Source organism: Nannospalax galili, unplaced genomic scaffold (genome assembly GCF_000622305.1).
Source record: "Nannospalax galili isolate Female #2095 unplaced genomic scaffold, S.galili_v1.0 scaffold212, whole genome shotgun sequence".
NCBI lineage: Eukaryota > Metazoa > Chordata > Mammalia > Rodentia > Spalacidae > Nannospalax > Nannospalax galili.
The window spans coordinates 3,239,461-3,253,737 of NW_008333884.1; the positions used below are offsets into that span (position 1 = coordinate 3,239,461).

The window sequence follows — 14,277 nt, forward strand, 5'->3', positions numbered from 1 at the left end:
CCTTTTATTTTTATTTTTTGGAGACAGGGTCTCCCTGTGGCCCCAGCTGGCCTGGAACTTGCTCTGTAGACCTGACTGGTCACCATCTCACAGAGCACCATATGCCACCGCACCCTACCCCTTGCCTGTTTGGTTTTTTGTTTTTTGGGTTTTTTTGAGACAGGGTCTCCCTGTAGCCCCAGCTGTCCTGGAACTCACTATGAAGACCAGGCTGGCCTTGAACTCACAGAGATCCGCCTGCCTCTGCCTCCCAAGTGCTGGGCTTAAAAGCCTGTGCTACCATGCCCGGCGCCCAACTTTAAAAAAAAGTTTTTTTATTGAGTTTTTGTGTCTTACAGAAAATCATCTTTATACCTCCTTCCCCTTTGGTACCCTCCCCCACTGGAGTTCATACATTGTCATTTGTGTTAAGGCCTATTATGTAAAGTTGGTGTCCCCAAATGTCCTTCAGTGCAAGTTCATCCACTGGAATCTAGTCATCCTATCTAGAGTCCCTCCCTTTAAGATCAGCTCTTCCGCACCCAGCAGTAATCAGCTGCCAATAATCCTTAATCTAAAATTGGGGCCTGCTGTTCGTTTCCAGTTCTGTGCTGGATTTTTGTTTGCATAAGTTTGCATGGGTCTTGTGCATGCTGACATCCTTGCTGTAGGTTTGTATAAGGGTCCCAGGCACCTGTAGGAGGTCCATATTGTCATGCACCTCCTCCCTGGTTCTTAGAATCTTTCCGCCCTGTCTTCTGCAAAGGTCCCTGAGCCCTGGGTGGGTAGATTTTAATATACTCCTATATTATACTCCTGTTCAAGGATCCACATTCTATAGACTCTTATTCTCTGTTTTGTCTTTTTTTTTTTTTTTTTTTTCTGGAGCTGAGGACCAAACCCAGGCCTTGTGCTTACTAGGCAAGCACTCTACCACTGAGCTAAATCCCCAACCCCTTATTCTCTGTGTTTTGACCATTTCTGTTCCTTTTGTGTTCCTCTGTTGCATGAAGGAGATTCATTGATGAGAGTTGAAAGATGCATTAATATTCTCTTCATCCCTTGTTTTTATGGTCTGTGAGCCTTAGGTATAGAGGTTGCATCCTAGATGTGCGACTTGGACTTGGGCAATTCACAGACAATTGCCCAACTTTTTGATACAGAGTTTTATGTAGCTCCAACTGGCTTTGAACTCAATGTGTAGCTGAGGTTGACCTTGAATTCCTGATCCTTTTCCTGCCACCTCCCAAGTGCTGATATTATAGACTTGTGTCACCAGGCCCACCAGCCTACAGGGCAGTGAGGAGCAGGGTAGGAAGGCGGAGAGGCAGCCTCATCATTGCCCTCTGATTACCCAGGTTGCAGGGCCACTGGTATTAGCAGCCTCAGGCCAATTTTCAGAACTCTCATCCTTGGGGAAAGTGAGCCAGTACTGCTGCTGAAGAGGTGGGACCCTGGGTGAACCTGCCTCCCTCTGCATCTCTTTGTCTCTCCACCCCTTGCCCTGGGGCCCAGGCTGGAGGTAGCCAACCAGAATCCTGGGCTTGTTAGGGTTGGGGCTGGGTTCTCTGAACAGGCTCCTGCAGCCTCCCCTTCCTTTGGGCAACTTACGAAGAAGTAAGAACAAGAACTTGAGTACAGGAGTCTAGATGTGCCTCTGGGCTCAGCTCAGTGCCCTTGGACAGGTCACACAACCTTCTGAGCCTGACAGGGATAATACCCATGTTGAGGGACCATTAGAAGGCTTGCCATAGTGCCAGGCCCCTGTGCAAATTGGATCTGCCCTCTTAGCTATCTACACTCAGGCAGGGTCCTGGGATGGTTGTCTTAGGATTAGTACCCCTGGTGGGAAAGGGGCTTCTGGCCCCCGTATCAATGTTTAACCGGATGTACAGGTCAATATTTACCAGTAGAGAAAGCAAGCTGAACAGGGGTTGGCTAGGAGCAAAGGTCCTGGTGGGAGGAGAGCTAGGCTGGGCTGGCCCGGCCAGGCAGAGCGTGGGGAACAGCTAAGTGGGGCCAAAGGAACACCGTGTGCGGCAGCAAGGAACCTGAAGAGGTAGGATGGAGGGGTAGTGCAGCCTCTTCCTCCAACAGCAGAGGAGATGGGGAGCTGCTAACTTGGAAGGGGTCTGGGCTGAATTTATCCATGGAGCCTGCAGTTTTGCTGCCTCCTGGAGTGGTGAGGAATGGAGGTGGGGGCTCCAGGAGGGGTCCCTCAGGAACTTCAGAACCTGGAGGCCTTGGCTTTCCAGGAAGACTCACAGGCCCAGACTGGAGATCAGGGCTTGGCTGAGGGCTGTTGTGTATGATGTTGGAGGATTATGGAGGTTACAGAAGGACGCTCCAGAAGAGTTAGCCAGAGATAGGGGCTGGGTAGGTGTTGATGGTGGGGAGCTGTTTTTGCGGTCCTAGAATATGACCTGCCCATCCCCATCCACCAGCCTGGCTTCTCCAAAGCACCCCAGAGCAGAATTGGGGGCAGAGTTGGGATGAGGCCTGTGGTTCCCGTTTCCGTAAGTCCAAAGGTATCTGGGCCAGAGTCATTCATTGGGCTCTGCTACTAGGTCAACAAAGCAGCTTACTGGCCACCTTGCCATCCCTGCTGAGCCTTCGGGGCCCACAGACCTGTCTACTCTGCTGGGTAGGACTTAGGAAGCCTGAGAAAGGCTGGATGACACAGACTGCAGGTTGGATGGGAGCTCTGTGGTGGGAGCCCTTCCCAGTGGCCTATCACTGAGGGCCAGGCATCATACTCAGTACCTACAAAGACTTTATTTTGGTCCTCAAAATCCACATGGGAGGAGAAAGGAATTCTGCTACCATTTTACAAAATAAGGCAAAGCCTAGAGGCATTAAGGAAGATGCCCAAGGCTTTCTGGCAAGAGGCTCAACCTAGATTGGAACCCAGGTCTGATTCACAATGTAAGTCCTGGAAGAATGAAGACTACAAGGGTGAAGGAAGTCTTGGCAATCCCACTGCTTAGGGATGAGAACCACAGCTCACGTGATTTGGGTATGGGTCCAGGTTTTGCAGCTTGCCAGGTCAGTGAACCTGTAGGTAGGATTCCACCACCCGATGTGCAAGTGTGAGGTGGGAACTAAGCCTTCCTGTTCTGGATACAGGAACATGGCACTGCTCCGGGGACTCCTGGTACTCAGCTTGTCCTGTCTGCAAGGTCCCTGCTCCATGGTGAGGCTGGACTGATGTTTGGGTGGGAAGAGACCAGTCAGGTTGAAGAAGATAAAGGGGGCAGAGATGAGTTTGGGAGAGGACAGAGGAATAGAGAGGGGGAGTGCTGGGTCCAGGGAGGGCTTGGATCTGAGGGGGTTCCCCTACATCACCTCACCTCTTTCTCAACAGTTCTCCGCTGTGAGCACCATGGATCTTCCAAGTCCACAGGTACTGGGGAGTGAGGGGTTTTGGAGGAAAAGCACAACCGTCTCCTCTGTGTCTTGGTCAGGGTGATTATTCTCCATCTGTTTCCTCTTTTCCAAAGCTAATTAATGAGCAGACCCAGCAGAAGCTGCCCCCACTTGTCCTTCTCAAGTTGGGCAACCAGGTACAACCAGGTGGGGCTGGGGAAGAGTGGATGGGGTCAGAGGGAGGAGGGCCAATCAGTAGGGTCAAGGGAATAGGAGGTGTGGCCATAGAACTGATGTTTGGGGGTTCAGAAGGGTGGGGTAGGAAGGACCCCAGTGTGATCCTCCCTTTTCCTTCAGGTCTGGGAAAGGCCCTGCTGCCCTCCAGCACTGGGACTATGAGAGACACCGAGAACTAGACCTGACCCTGTGACTTCACTGACCTATGATTTGTCCTTGTAGGAACTTGGTAGTCAGACTACCTTGAAGAGGTTTCCAGAAGACTGTAAGAGTACCCCAACTGCAGAAGAGACCCACAGGCTGGCTCGGGGCATGATGGCCTTCACTGCTGATTTATTCTCCTTGGTGGCCCAAACATCCACCAGCCCCAACCTTGTCCTGTCACCCCTGAGTGTGGCCCTGGCACTGTCTCACCTGGCACTAGGTACTGGGGCAGCACCTGTCCAGCAGAACTGGGAGGCCACTAGGAGCTCAGTGCTGCAGGGGTTATCAGTGGATGGTTCCTCCATCAGGGACATGTGGACATCTGGTGAAATGCAGGTGCCTAAGCTGTCACCAGCCTCTGTGAGTCAAGATTTCCAGGAATATGGCCTAACAAGTCCCTAGTTATTTTAGTGCAAAAGTTACATAGCTACAATAATTTTCACTGGACAGGAGGGTCTCACTGTGGGAAACTGAGGTTTAAAGAAGGAAGGATATTAGGTGAAGCAAGGTCACCCAGCTTGTCAGCAGCAGAGATGAAAGTAGAACTCAGGAGTCCTAGGGCTCAATGGATATGGGGGAGAGCAGTGGTTGGTGGCCATGCTTATCATGGGGGTATGAGAGGGTGGAGCAGGCAGTGGGGAAAGAAAGAACTTCGGGCCCGGGCCTTAGCCCAGTTGGTTCCCTTCAGGTGCTCAGAACCAAACTCTGCAGAGTTTGCAACAGGTATTACACATGAACTCAGAGTCCTGCCTCCCCCATCTACTGAGCCACCTCTGCCGGAACTTGGGCCCTGAGGCAATCAGACTGGCTGCCAGAATGTACCTGCAGAAAGGTAGGTGCTGATGGCAGTCAGCTACCCAGGTAGTGCCCTGCAGTGGCCAAAGGAGAGGGGCTTGGCCTTAGGTAGAACATTGGTGATTGTGAAGCCCACAGCCCTGGGATGAGCATGTGGCCCGTTGTGTGCAGAATTTCCCATCAAAGAGGATTTCCTGGAGCAATCAGAACAACTCTTTGGTGCAAAGCCGGTGAAACTGACTGGAAAGCAGGAGGAAGACTTGGTGAACATCAACCAATGGGTGAAGGAAGCCACAGAGGGGAAGATTGAGGACTTCCTTTCTGAGCTACCAGATAACACCGTCCTGCTTCTCCTCAATGCCATCCACTTTCACGGTGCACTCTTCTTCTTAAGCCCTTGCCCTGACAGCCCTCCCAACCCTGTAGGCTGAGTGGGGCTGTGCAGGCTTTGTTCTGAGGATGCTAGACCATGAAGCAGGAGGCTGTCTGGGTGTGTGGGGAGCAGGCCCAGAAGCTGGCTGAAGCTATTGAAGACAGACTGCCTTGAGAGAAAACTGAGGCTTCAAAGGGGTGGAGAAACATAAACTTAGATATAGGGAAGGGACTTAAGATCAACTGAGTGTCAACTGGCACAGCACCCCATGGGAGCTTGGCTTCCACCTCTCATCCTTTAAATGGGTTCTAGGTGGGATGGGCAAGAGGCTAGTCTTGGGCTACATGGCTCCTGCCCTCTGCCTGGCTGCAGGTTTCTGGAGGAGCAAGTTTGACCCAAGCCTCACCCAGAGAGACTCCTTCCACCTGGATGAGCAGTTCACAGTGCCAGTGGACATGATGCAAGCACAGTCATACCCTCTGCGCTGGTTCTTGTTGGAGCAGCCTGAGATACAGGTCACCCTGGGTTACCCAGAAAAGTAGGCCTGGTGCTGGGAGGTGGGGGCAGGCTATGGAGGGGCCTCAGGGGTGAAGGGGTATCCCACTTTCCTTACAGTCTTACCTCTGTGGTAAGAAGCTCTGAAAGGTTTTACTATGCTTTTACCCAGAGCATGGGCTCTTTGAGGTTTGTTTGCTCAAAGAAAATATGTTGAGATTTTGCTGTGTGCCAGATACTGTTCTGGACACTGGGGTTTTAGTGAGGCACAAGAGAGACCAGGGCCTGCTCTTAAGAGAGAAGATACATGATACCAAAATCATTTCAGACAATGTAAGTACTATGAAGGAAAAAAAGAGGCTATTGATTAGTGACTGAGTCTCAGAGAATTCTTTGAAGAGGGGACACCGATTGAGGCGCACATGACTTTGGTGATGAGGGTTTATTACAAAAATCTGGGTTATCAAGCTCCATGACCGAAGGCGTGCAAGTCACCCAAGGTCTGAAGCTCTTCAAAGCCTGGGACATTCTGAGTTCACACTCAGTGCTTCTTGGAAGGGAGGACCCAGTTGGGTTGATTTCTCAGCATATTGCACAGAACATTCTGATTAGATGGAGTTCTGTGCCAAGCTGTTTCAGGTAAGGCCTCCTTCGAGTCCAAATGTGGTCCCTTGACTGGGACACTGATACTTGGGCCAGTCAGTTGTGGCTGAGAAAACAATGTTGGCTAGTTTTGTTTTATTTTTGTTTTCATTTTGTTTTTTTGAGGCAAGGTAGGTCTGGCTATGTTATACAGGCTGGTCTTGAACCCATGTTTCTCCTGCCCCAGCTGGATCTTAGGTGTGTGCTTTCACACCCATTTTGTTGGTTAGTTTGGTAAGGCCAGCAGGACATAGAACATAGTTACTTGGGCAGCCACTTGGGCAGCCTGGCTTCTCTGCAGCTCATGTCGAACAAAGGTTGGCCAGGTCCACTTCCCTCAGCTTCTCCCTGATTTCCTTCCCTCCAAGCCCTGTGTTACCTGCTCTTTCTACATCCTTCACCTCCTCCATCCTCCTCATGCTTTTTCAGGCAGGTCCAGGCAGCCAGACCTGGCACTCATCTTCCCACTTGCAGGGGACCTGCATGCAGGCACTCTAACTGAAACTCAAGGAGTCGCAGCCTCAAGAGACCCTTGAGCCTAGTAGTTTCCTTAGCTGTAGGACTCCTTCAAAAAAGATCTTGTGAGCTGGGTGTGTTGGCTCACTCCTATAATCCCAGCACTCAGGAGGTTGAGGTAAGAGGATTGAAAGTTTGAGGACAGCCAGGACTGCATAACAAGACCCTGTCTCAAAATAAAACAAAGCATCTTATTCCAAATCTCGGCATATGTAGCAAAGACACTGCTACATGGTAAGACACCAGTGGTAAGGGTGAAAAGAATATGAAGGGTTCCCTACCCTTTTCAGTGGCTTCCCTAGGTCAATTGGAAAACTAGTGACCACGCCAGGCATGGTGTGCATGCCTTTAGTTCCAGCACTTGGGTGGCAGAGGTGGGTGGATCTCTGTGAGTTCAAGGCCAGCCTGGTCTACATAGGGAGTTCCAGGCCAGCTGGGGCTACAGGGAGACCCTGTCTCAAAAAGACCCTCCCCCCAAGAAAGAAAAAAACTAGTGACCCTACTGAGAGATAGAGATAGGAGATCCTTTCGAATAACTAACTGGTAGCAGATGGAGAACTCAGCCTGTGAGTGAAGACACTGCTAGAAGATTCAAGCTTCAAGCATGGCTGGAGATACAGCTCAGTTGTTAGAATGCTTACCTAGCATACACAAAGTCCTTGGTTCAGTTCCTAGCACTGTGCAAACCAGGCTGAACTGTCATCCTAGGACTTACAAGATGGAGGCAGGAGGATCAAAAGTTCAAAGTCATCTGCAGTTACATACTGCTTTCATTTCTAGGCCAGCCTGGGACATATAAGACCCTGTTTTTTTGTTTTGTTTTGTTTTTGTCTTTTTGAAGCAGGGTCTCCTTGTAGCCCCAACTGTCCTGTAACTCACTATGTAGACCAGGCTGGCCTTGAACTCACAGACATCCGCCTGCTTCTGCCTCCCAAGTGCTGGGACTACAGGCATGTGCCACCTTGCCTGGCTAAGACCCTGTTTTAAAAAAAACAAAACAAGCTGGGTGTGGTGGCACATGCCTTTAGTCCCAGCACTTGGGAGGCAGAGGCAGGCGGATCTCTGTGAGTTCCAGGCCAGACTGGTCTACATAGAGTTCCAGGCCAGATGGGACTACAGGGAGACCCTGTCTCAAAAACACCAAAAAAAAAAACCCCAAAACCCCTATAAAACTGGGCATGGTGGTGCATGCTTGTGATCTCAGCACTCAGGATATGAAGACAGGAGGATCAGGTCAAGGTCATCCTTGACTACATAGTGATTTCAAAGCCAGCTTGAGATGCACAAGACCCTGACTGAAAAAAGTGTGTGTGTGTGTGTGTACAGGACTAGGGATATGGCTCAGTAAGTGAAGTGCTTACCCCAAAAACATGAGGACCTGAGTTCAACCCCTAGCACCTATATAGAAACCTGGGTGCAGAATTGGAGATACAGAGACAGGAGGTGGTCCCTGGGGCTTGCTGGCCAGCTAATTTAGCCAAATTGGGGAACTCCAGGTTCAGTGAAAGACTGTCTTGAAAAATAAGGTGAAAAAAAAAGTGGAGAGCAATTTAGGAAGACACCTGATATAGACCTCTGCCCTACACACAAACACACACACACATACACTGAAGCTTATCCATACCCTCATAAAAATGTATACACGTGAACTGGATGTGGTGGCTCATGCCTTTAATCCCAGCATTTGGGAGGCAGAGGCAGGTGGATCTCTGTGAGTTCAAGGCCAGTCTGGTTTACATAGTGAATTCTAGGCCAGCTGGGGCTAGAGGGAGATCCTGTCTCAAAAATACCAAAAACCCCCCCAAAAGTATACACATATATGTGCATGCACACACAAATTTAAAAGTAGTATCTTATTTGGTCACACGTCAACCTGCAATGGGGCAAGTGATACTGTTCCACTTCACAGGTGAAGTGAAAGCACAGTGAGACCAGACATCTACTGATGAGCATGAACTTGAACCCCAGGCCCCTGTCTCTGAAAGACAAAAGTGATGCTGGCCAGACTCCAGTGAGGTTTGGGTGCATTCTGGTCCTCATGTTCTTCCTTTCCTTATCTGTAGGTGGCTCATTTCCCCTTTAAGAACAACATGAGCTTTGTGGTCATGATGCCCACTTACTTTGAGTGGAATGTGTCCCAGGTACTGGCTAATCTGAGCTGGGACACTTTGTACCAGCCCTCACTGCGGGAGAAGCCCACCAAGGTGTGGCTGCCTAAACTGCATCTGAAACATCAGCTGGACCTGGTGGCCACCCTCAGCCAGCTGGGTAAGGAGGCTGGGCATGGGGTGGTACCAGGCAGTCTGGGCAGGGTGGGTGAAGAGAGGCCTCCAGCTGGTAGTGTGTTCAAGTTGGATGTGGCCCTGCATCCTGGATGAGAGCATTTGACCTGTCCTGGGGTGAACTAACTCAAATACTCTTGCTACCCAAGACTGAGCGCTGCAAAGAATCCTGGGTAAAGAGTGCAGGGTGACATGTGAGCCTTACTGGTTATCCTGGAGGAAGCTGGGGGTTACCCTGCTAAAGAGAGCATCTAAGCACTTTCTATATTCCAGGCACTGTAATCAGATACTAGGAGTTCACTGTATACAAAGTACTCAGCCTAATGGGGTGGGCACATGAAGAGTTAGGTACTTGAAATCTAGCATAAGTGATAAGTCAGGGTCCTCTCCAGCTTACCCTGGAGAATATTTAACAGGTACTTAGTTCAGACTGAGGTTGGGATCAGGGGAGGTTTCTACAGAAAGTGATGTCTAAGCTGAGACTTGAAGGTGTAACAGGTGTCAGGCAAAAGTGTTCAAGGTGTTCCCTCTAGCCAGGATGCCAGACAGGTCCAGGTAGCCTGGGGGCAGAACTGACCAGCCATCTGCTGCTCCCGGGCAGGCCTGCAGGAGTTGTTTCAGGGCCCAGACCTGCGTGGGATCTCTGACCAGAGGCTGGTGGTGTCCAGTGTGCAGCATCAGTCCACCATGGAGCTCAGTGAGGCTGGTGTAGAGGCGGCTGCAGCCACCAGCACAGCCATGAATCGAATGTCCCTCTCCTCCTTCACTGTGAACCGCCCATTCATCTTCTTTGTCATGGAGGACACCATAGGTGTGCCCCTTTTTGTGGGCAGTGTGAAGAACCCCAACCCTAGTGCACAGCCCCAGCTCCAGGAGCAGCAAGATTCTCCTGACAACAGGGACTTCTTCCAGAACCAGAAAGCTGCCTTCCATGGAGACAAGGCCCTGGGTCCTGACTTGAAACTTGAGGCCCCCTTGGAGGAGGATTACCCCGAGTTTAACAGCCCCAAGTGAGGAGGGGCCTTGGGCAGCAGCTGCATCCTGAGTCCCCACCTGGACCAGCCTCTCAATGCTTGTGACTTTCTAACCAGCTTTGTGGGATAGGGCGGGGCCTGGAGAGGCAGTCTGGAGGGAGAGAAACTATTCTAGCAACTCCTGGGGAGGCAGGTGGGTGGGTGCGTGGGGCTGGGAGGAGGCAGCCATGGAGAATTCTCATTTCTTCCAAAGGGAATCAGAGGGTGTCTTTTGGGGGGCTTGGTGTCAAGGCAGCTGTAGATACAGCTTTGGCTTGAGGTAGGTTGGGTGAATCCTTCATTTAGCTGGGGTACTTCCACTTTTGTAGGCAGCAGCTGGAGAGGCTGCCTTTGGACATGTCACCAAACACCCTGGTTGGGAAGAGGAGAGACAGGTATTGGTGCTGACTCAGGAGGCAAAGCCTTGTCCTGACATCAGACACTGCCTCCTTCCCAGTGTCCTACCCCATGAGTGGAGGTTAATCTACCTTGATTCTTATGTAGCTTGCTGAAGGCCTCAAGACTCCCACCCATGTCCCACCACCCAAATCTCCCCCTGGTCCCTGGAGATGCCAGCACTGCCACGATACCCTTCCTTCCTCTCTCTTGTCTTCTTCCTCTGGCAGGAAGTTCAGGGGCTGAGGCAGGGAAGGGCCTCATTAGCTCTCTAAGGCTCTTTTGTAAAGTTTTTGTAGTGATTTTTATGCCACCTGAATAAAGAATGAATGGGCCTGGCTGATTTGACGTTACTCTTCTGGGCTGGAACTAGTAGAGGTGGCAGGGAGGGAGCCACAGGGCAGACTGCACTGAGCCCTCTCTGTGCCACGTTTGATTTCTGGCCGTATGCCAGGCTTCTAGATCCACCTCCATACCACTAGCCTGGCTCTGCTCTTAGCCCTTCCCTCTTTGCATGCCTCAGGCAACCAGAAACAAGGGCGGCTCAGAATAGCGTCAGCCTCCCAGTTTTTGAGAAGAACTGGCAATTAGGGAACTAGTGGGTTTCTAATTACACCCCAGCCAATCTGCCAGGAGCTGGCGCCCGCCAGCCGGGGGCAAGCTGACAGCTGGAGACTGGCAGTACCTGAGGATTTGGGGAACATGGTTGGGGGTACCTTGGCAGAGGGTTTGGCAGCTTCCTGTAGGAGAATCCAGGAGCTGGGCAGAATGGGTGCCCATGTGGGTGGGCACCATGGCCCTCTGAAGCAGGCTCCTCTCCTTGCTAGGACCTCTTCTGCAAGTGTAGGGTGTCCATGTGGCAGCAGCCCTCTGGAGCCCTAATGTGCTGGGGTCAGAGAGCCTTGCTATGGACTCCTGATGTTAAGCTGGCAATGGGGGGAGGTAGATAATAAACTGGGGTGCGTGTCATATCAGAGGATCCTCATGAGGATTTGAACAATAAAACGAAACAGTGAAGCAAGGGGTGGGCTGGTCTGGGAGGGAAGGCCTACCCAGAAGGTGATAGCAAGGCTGGAAGGAGGTGAGGGAGAGCACCTCAGAAGTTCCAGGGAGAGAGCTGGACAGCATCCTGGAAGAGGAAAAGCAGTGCAGAGGGCCTGGGTTGGGAGCATGTGCAGAAGTTCAAGAATGAGCTGGAAGTGGGGTGCTGGAGGAGGGAGTCAGTGGCTGGGGACAGAGTATGAAGAGCTCTAGGACCATGGTGAAGACTTTTTAGAAAAATATTTTTACGGGGGCTAGAGAGATGGCTCAGCAGTTAAGAGTACTGGCTGATTTGCAGAGGACCCAGGTTCAATTCCCAGCATCCACATGACAGCTAACAACCATCCGTAACTCCAGTTCCAGGGGAATCTGTCACCCTCTTCTGACCTCCGAGAGCTTTGCACATGGGTGGGGTATATATACATACATGCAGGGAATACATGCATACACATAAAAATAAAAATATTTTTATATTTTTATTATTTTTATTTTATGTGTATGCGTGTATTGCCTGCATGTAGGTAATTTTATGTGCATGTGTGTATTGCCTGCATGTAGGTAAGTGCACCTGTATCATGCAATGCCTGAGGCAGTCAGAAGAGGCTGTTGGATCCCCTGGGACTGGAGTCACGTGGATGTTGGGATTCGAACCCAGGTCTTCTGCAAGAACAACCAGTGTTCTTAACCGCTGAGCCATCTCTCCAGCCCCCAATTTTTATTTATATTTATTTGTTTGCTTTATTTATTTATTTATTATTTATTTATTTAGTTGTGTGTGTATGTGTGTGTATGCATGGGCATGTGTGAGCATGTAGGTGCACATGCCTCAGTACACAAGTGGAGGTCAGCGGACATTTTGTGGGAGTTGGTTCTTTCCATCCACCAGCCTGAACTCATGTCATCTGGCTTGGCAGCAAGTGCCAACAGCTGTGCTCTGGAAGCCTGAGCTTGTTTTGAAGTCTTGAGTTATTTCTCATACCAGACACTGAAAGGCGAATCTGGGAATCAGTTTAGTCGATTTGAAATGACATTTCTTCACCCTTCAGTCGAGGGGTGCACTTCTGCCAGATCAAACCCAGGGCCTTTCATATACTATGGAAGTGCTCTACCACTGAGCTACACTCCCAGCTCCATAAAACATCTTTTTGTAAATTTATTGGCCACTTGGGGTTCTTCTATGAATTACTTGGGCTTATCTTCCTCTTGAATTGCTTTTTGTCTTCTCACTGGTTTATAATATTTTTCATATTACAATATTCCGCCAGTTTTCGGTGTTACAGATATTTTCTTTTGGTGTGGTTTGTCCTTTATTTTATAGAATCTTTGTGTGAAAACAAATTTTTAACTTTATTGCCACATTTATCAATCTTTTCTCTTACAATTCATGCTTTTTTTTTTTTTTTTGCCTTTTTGAGACAGGGTCCTGTAGCCCCAGCTGTCCTGGAACTCACTATGTAGACCAGGCTGGCTTTGAACTCACAAAGATTTGCCTGCTTCTGCCTCCCAAGTGTTGGGATTAAAGGCGTGCGCCAGCATGCCTGGCTAATTTATGTTGGTTTTGGCACTATTTATTTTTATTTTAGAGACAAGGTCTCACTATGTAGTCCCAGCTGGCCTGGAACTTACTATGTAGACCAGCCCGGCCTTGATTTCACAGAGATCCATATGCTTCAACCTTCCCAGTGCTGAGATTGAAGGCATGTGCCACCACACCTGGCTTTTTAAAAATTAATTAATTTATTTATTTTTGAGATAGTTCCTCACTGTATAGCCCTGGTATTCATTATATAGATCAGGTTGGCCTTAAACTCTTTAAGGCCTTAAACTTTTTAATCCTCCTGCCTCTGCCTCCTGAATGCTGAGATTGGAGATGTATTTGTTTATTTTGGGGGCATACATGCCATGGCACATGTGTTGGAATAGGAGACTGAGGGACTCTGTTCTCTCCTTCTCCATGTGGATTCTTGGGATCAAACTGAGGTTATCAGGCTTGGTGACAAGCTCCTTTACTCAATGAGCCATCTTTTTGATTGTGTATGAGTGTTTGCCTGAATGTATGTATGTGTACCATGTGTGCACCTGGTGCCCAATGAGGCCAGAAGAGGGTGTTGGATCTCTTGGAACAACATTGTGGTTGTGAGCCACAATGTGATGCTAGGACCCAAATCCAGGTCCTCTGGAGGAGCAGAAAGTGCTCTTAACCAGCAGTGAGCTCTCTGCCAGTTCTAATTAAATTTTTTTTCTTTTCTTTTTTGTTATTTTTTGAGACAGAGTCTCACTTTATAGTCCTGGCTGGCCTAGAATTCACTATGTCAACAAGGTTGGCCATGAACTCACAAAACTCTGCCTGCCTTTGTCTCCCAAGTGCTACTTGCATGCACCACATCTGGCTTATTTGCTACTACTACTATTATTATTATTATTATTATTATTATTATCTTTTTGAGACAGGATTCTCTGTAGCCCCAGCTGGCCTGGAACTCAATATACACACCAGGCTGGTCTCCAACTCACAGAGATCTGCCTGCCTCTGCCAGGATTAAAGGCATGCGCCACCACGCCCACCCCCTCTATATTTCCTTTTTTTTTTTTTTTTTTTTTTTTAAAGTGCATACCCCCCCCATTGTGCAGCATGAGCTAGACATGCGGGGGGGGTACAGTCTTGCCTCTGCCTCCTAAATGCTGGGATTAAAGGTGTGCACCACCATGCCCGGCTATAAAAAAAATATATATATATATATATATAATTTTTATTTTATGTGTATAAGTGTTTTGCCTGAATGCATGTAAGTGCACCATGTGCATGTGAATGCCAGAAGAGGGTGTTGGATCCCCTGGAGCTGGAATCATGGACAGTTGTTAGCCTCCATGTGGGTGCTGGGAACTGAACCTGGGTTATCTGCAAGAGTAGCCAGTGCTCTTAACTGCTGAGCCATCT

General features: G+C 49.5%; 1 protein-coding gene across 1 annotated transcript; it reads left to right on the top strand.

Annotated features, from left to right (window-relative positions):
• The first annotated feature begins 1,933 nt into the window (after positions 1–1,933).
• On the top strand, positions 1,934–10,641 carry Serpinf2 (serpin family F member 2). Its single transcript, XM_008828787.3, has 10 exons — positions 1,934–2,038; positions 3,106–3,172; positions 3,344–3,382; positions 3,480–3,542; positions 3,805–4,006; positions 4,475–4,618; positions 4,753–4,956; positions 5,327–5,469; positions 8,671–8,875; positions 9,491–10,641. The coding sequence occupies exons 2-10, from the start codon at positions 3,110–3,112 to the stop codon at positions 9,901–9,903; spliced, it is 1,476 nt and encodes a 491-aa protein (XP_008827009.2). The 5' UTR covers positions 1,934–2,038; positions 3,106–3,109; the 3' UTR covers positions 9,904–10,641.
• Positions 10,642–14,277: the final 3,636 nt, after the last annotated feature.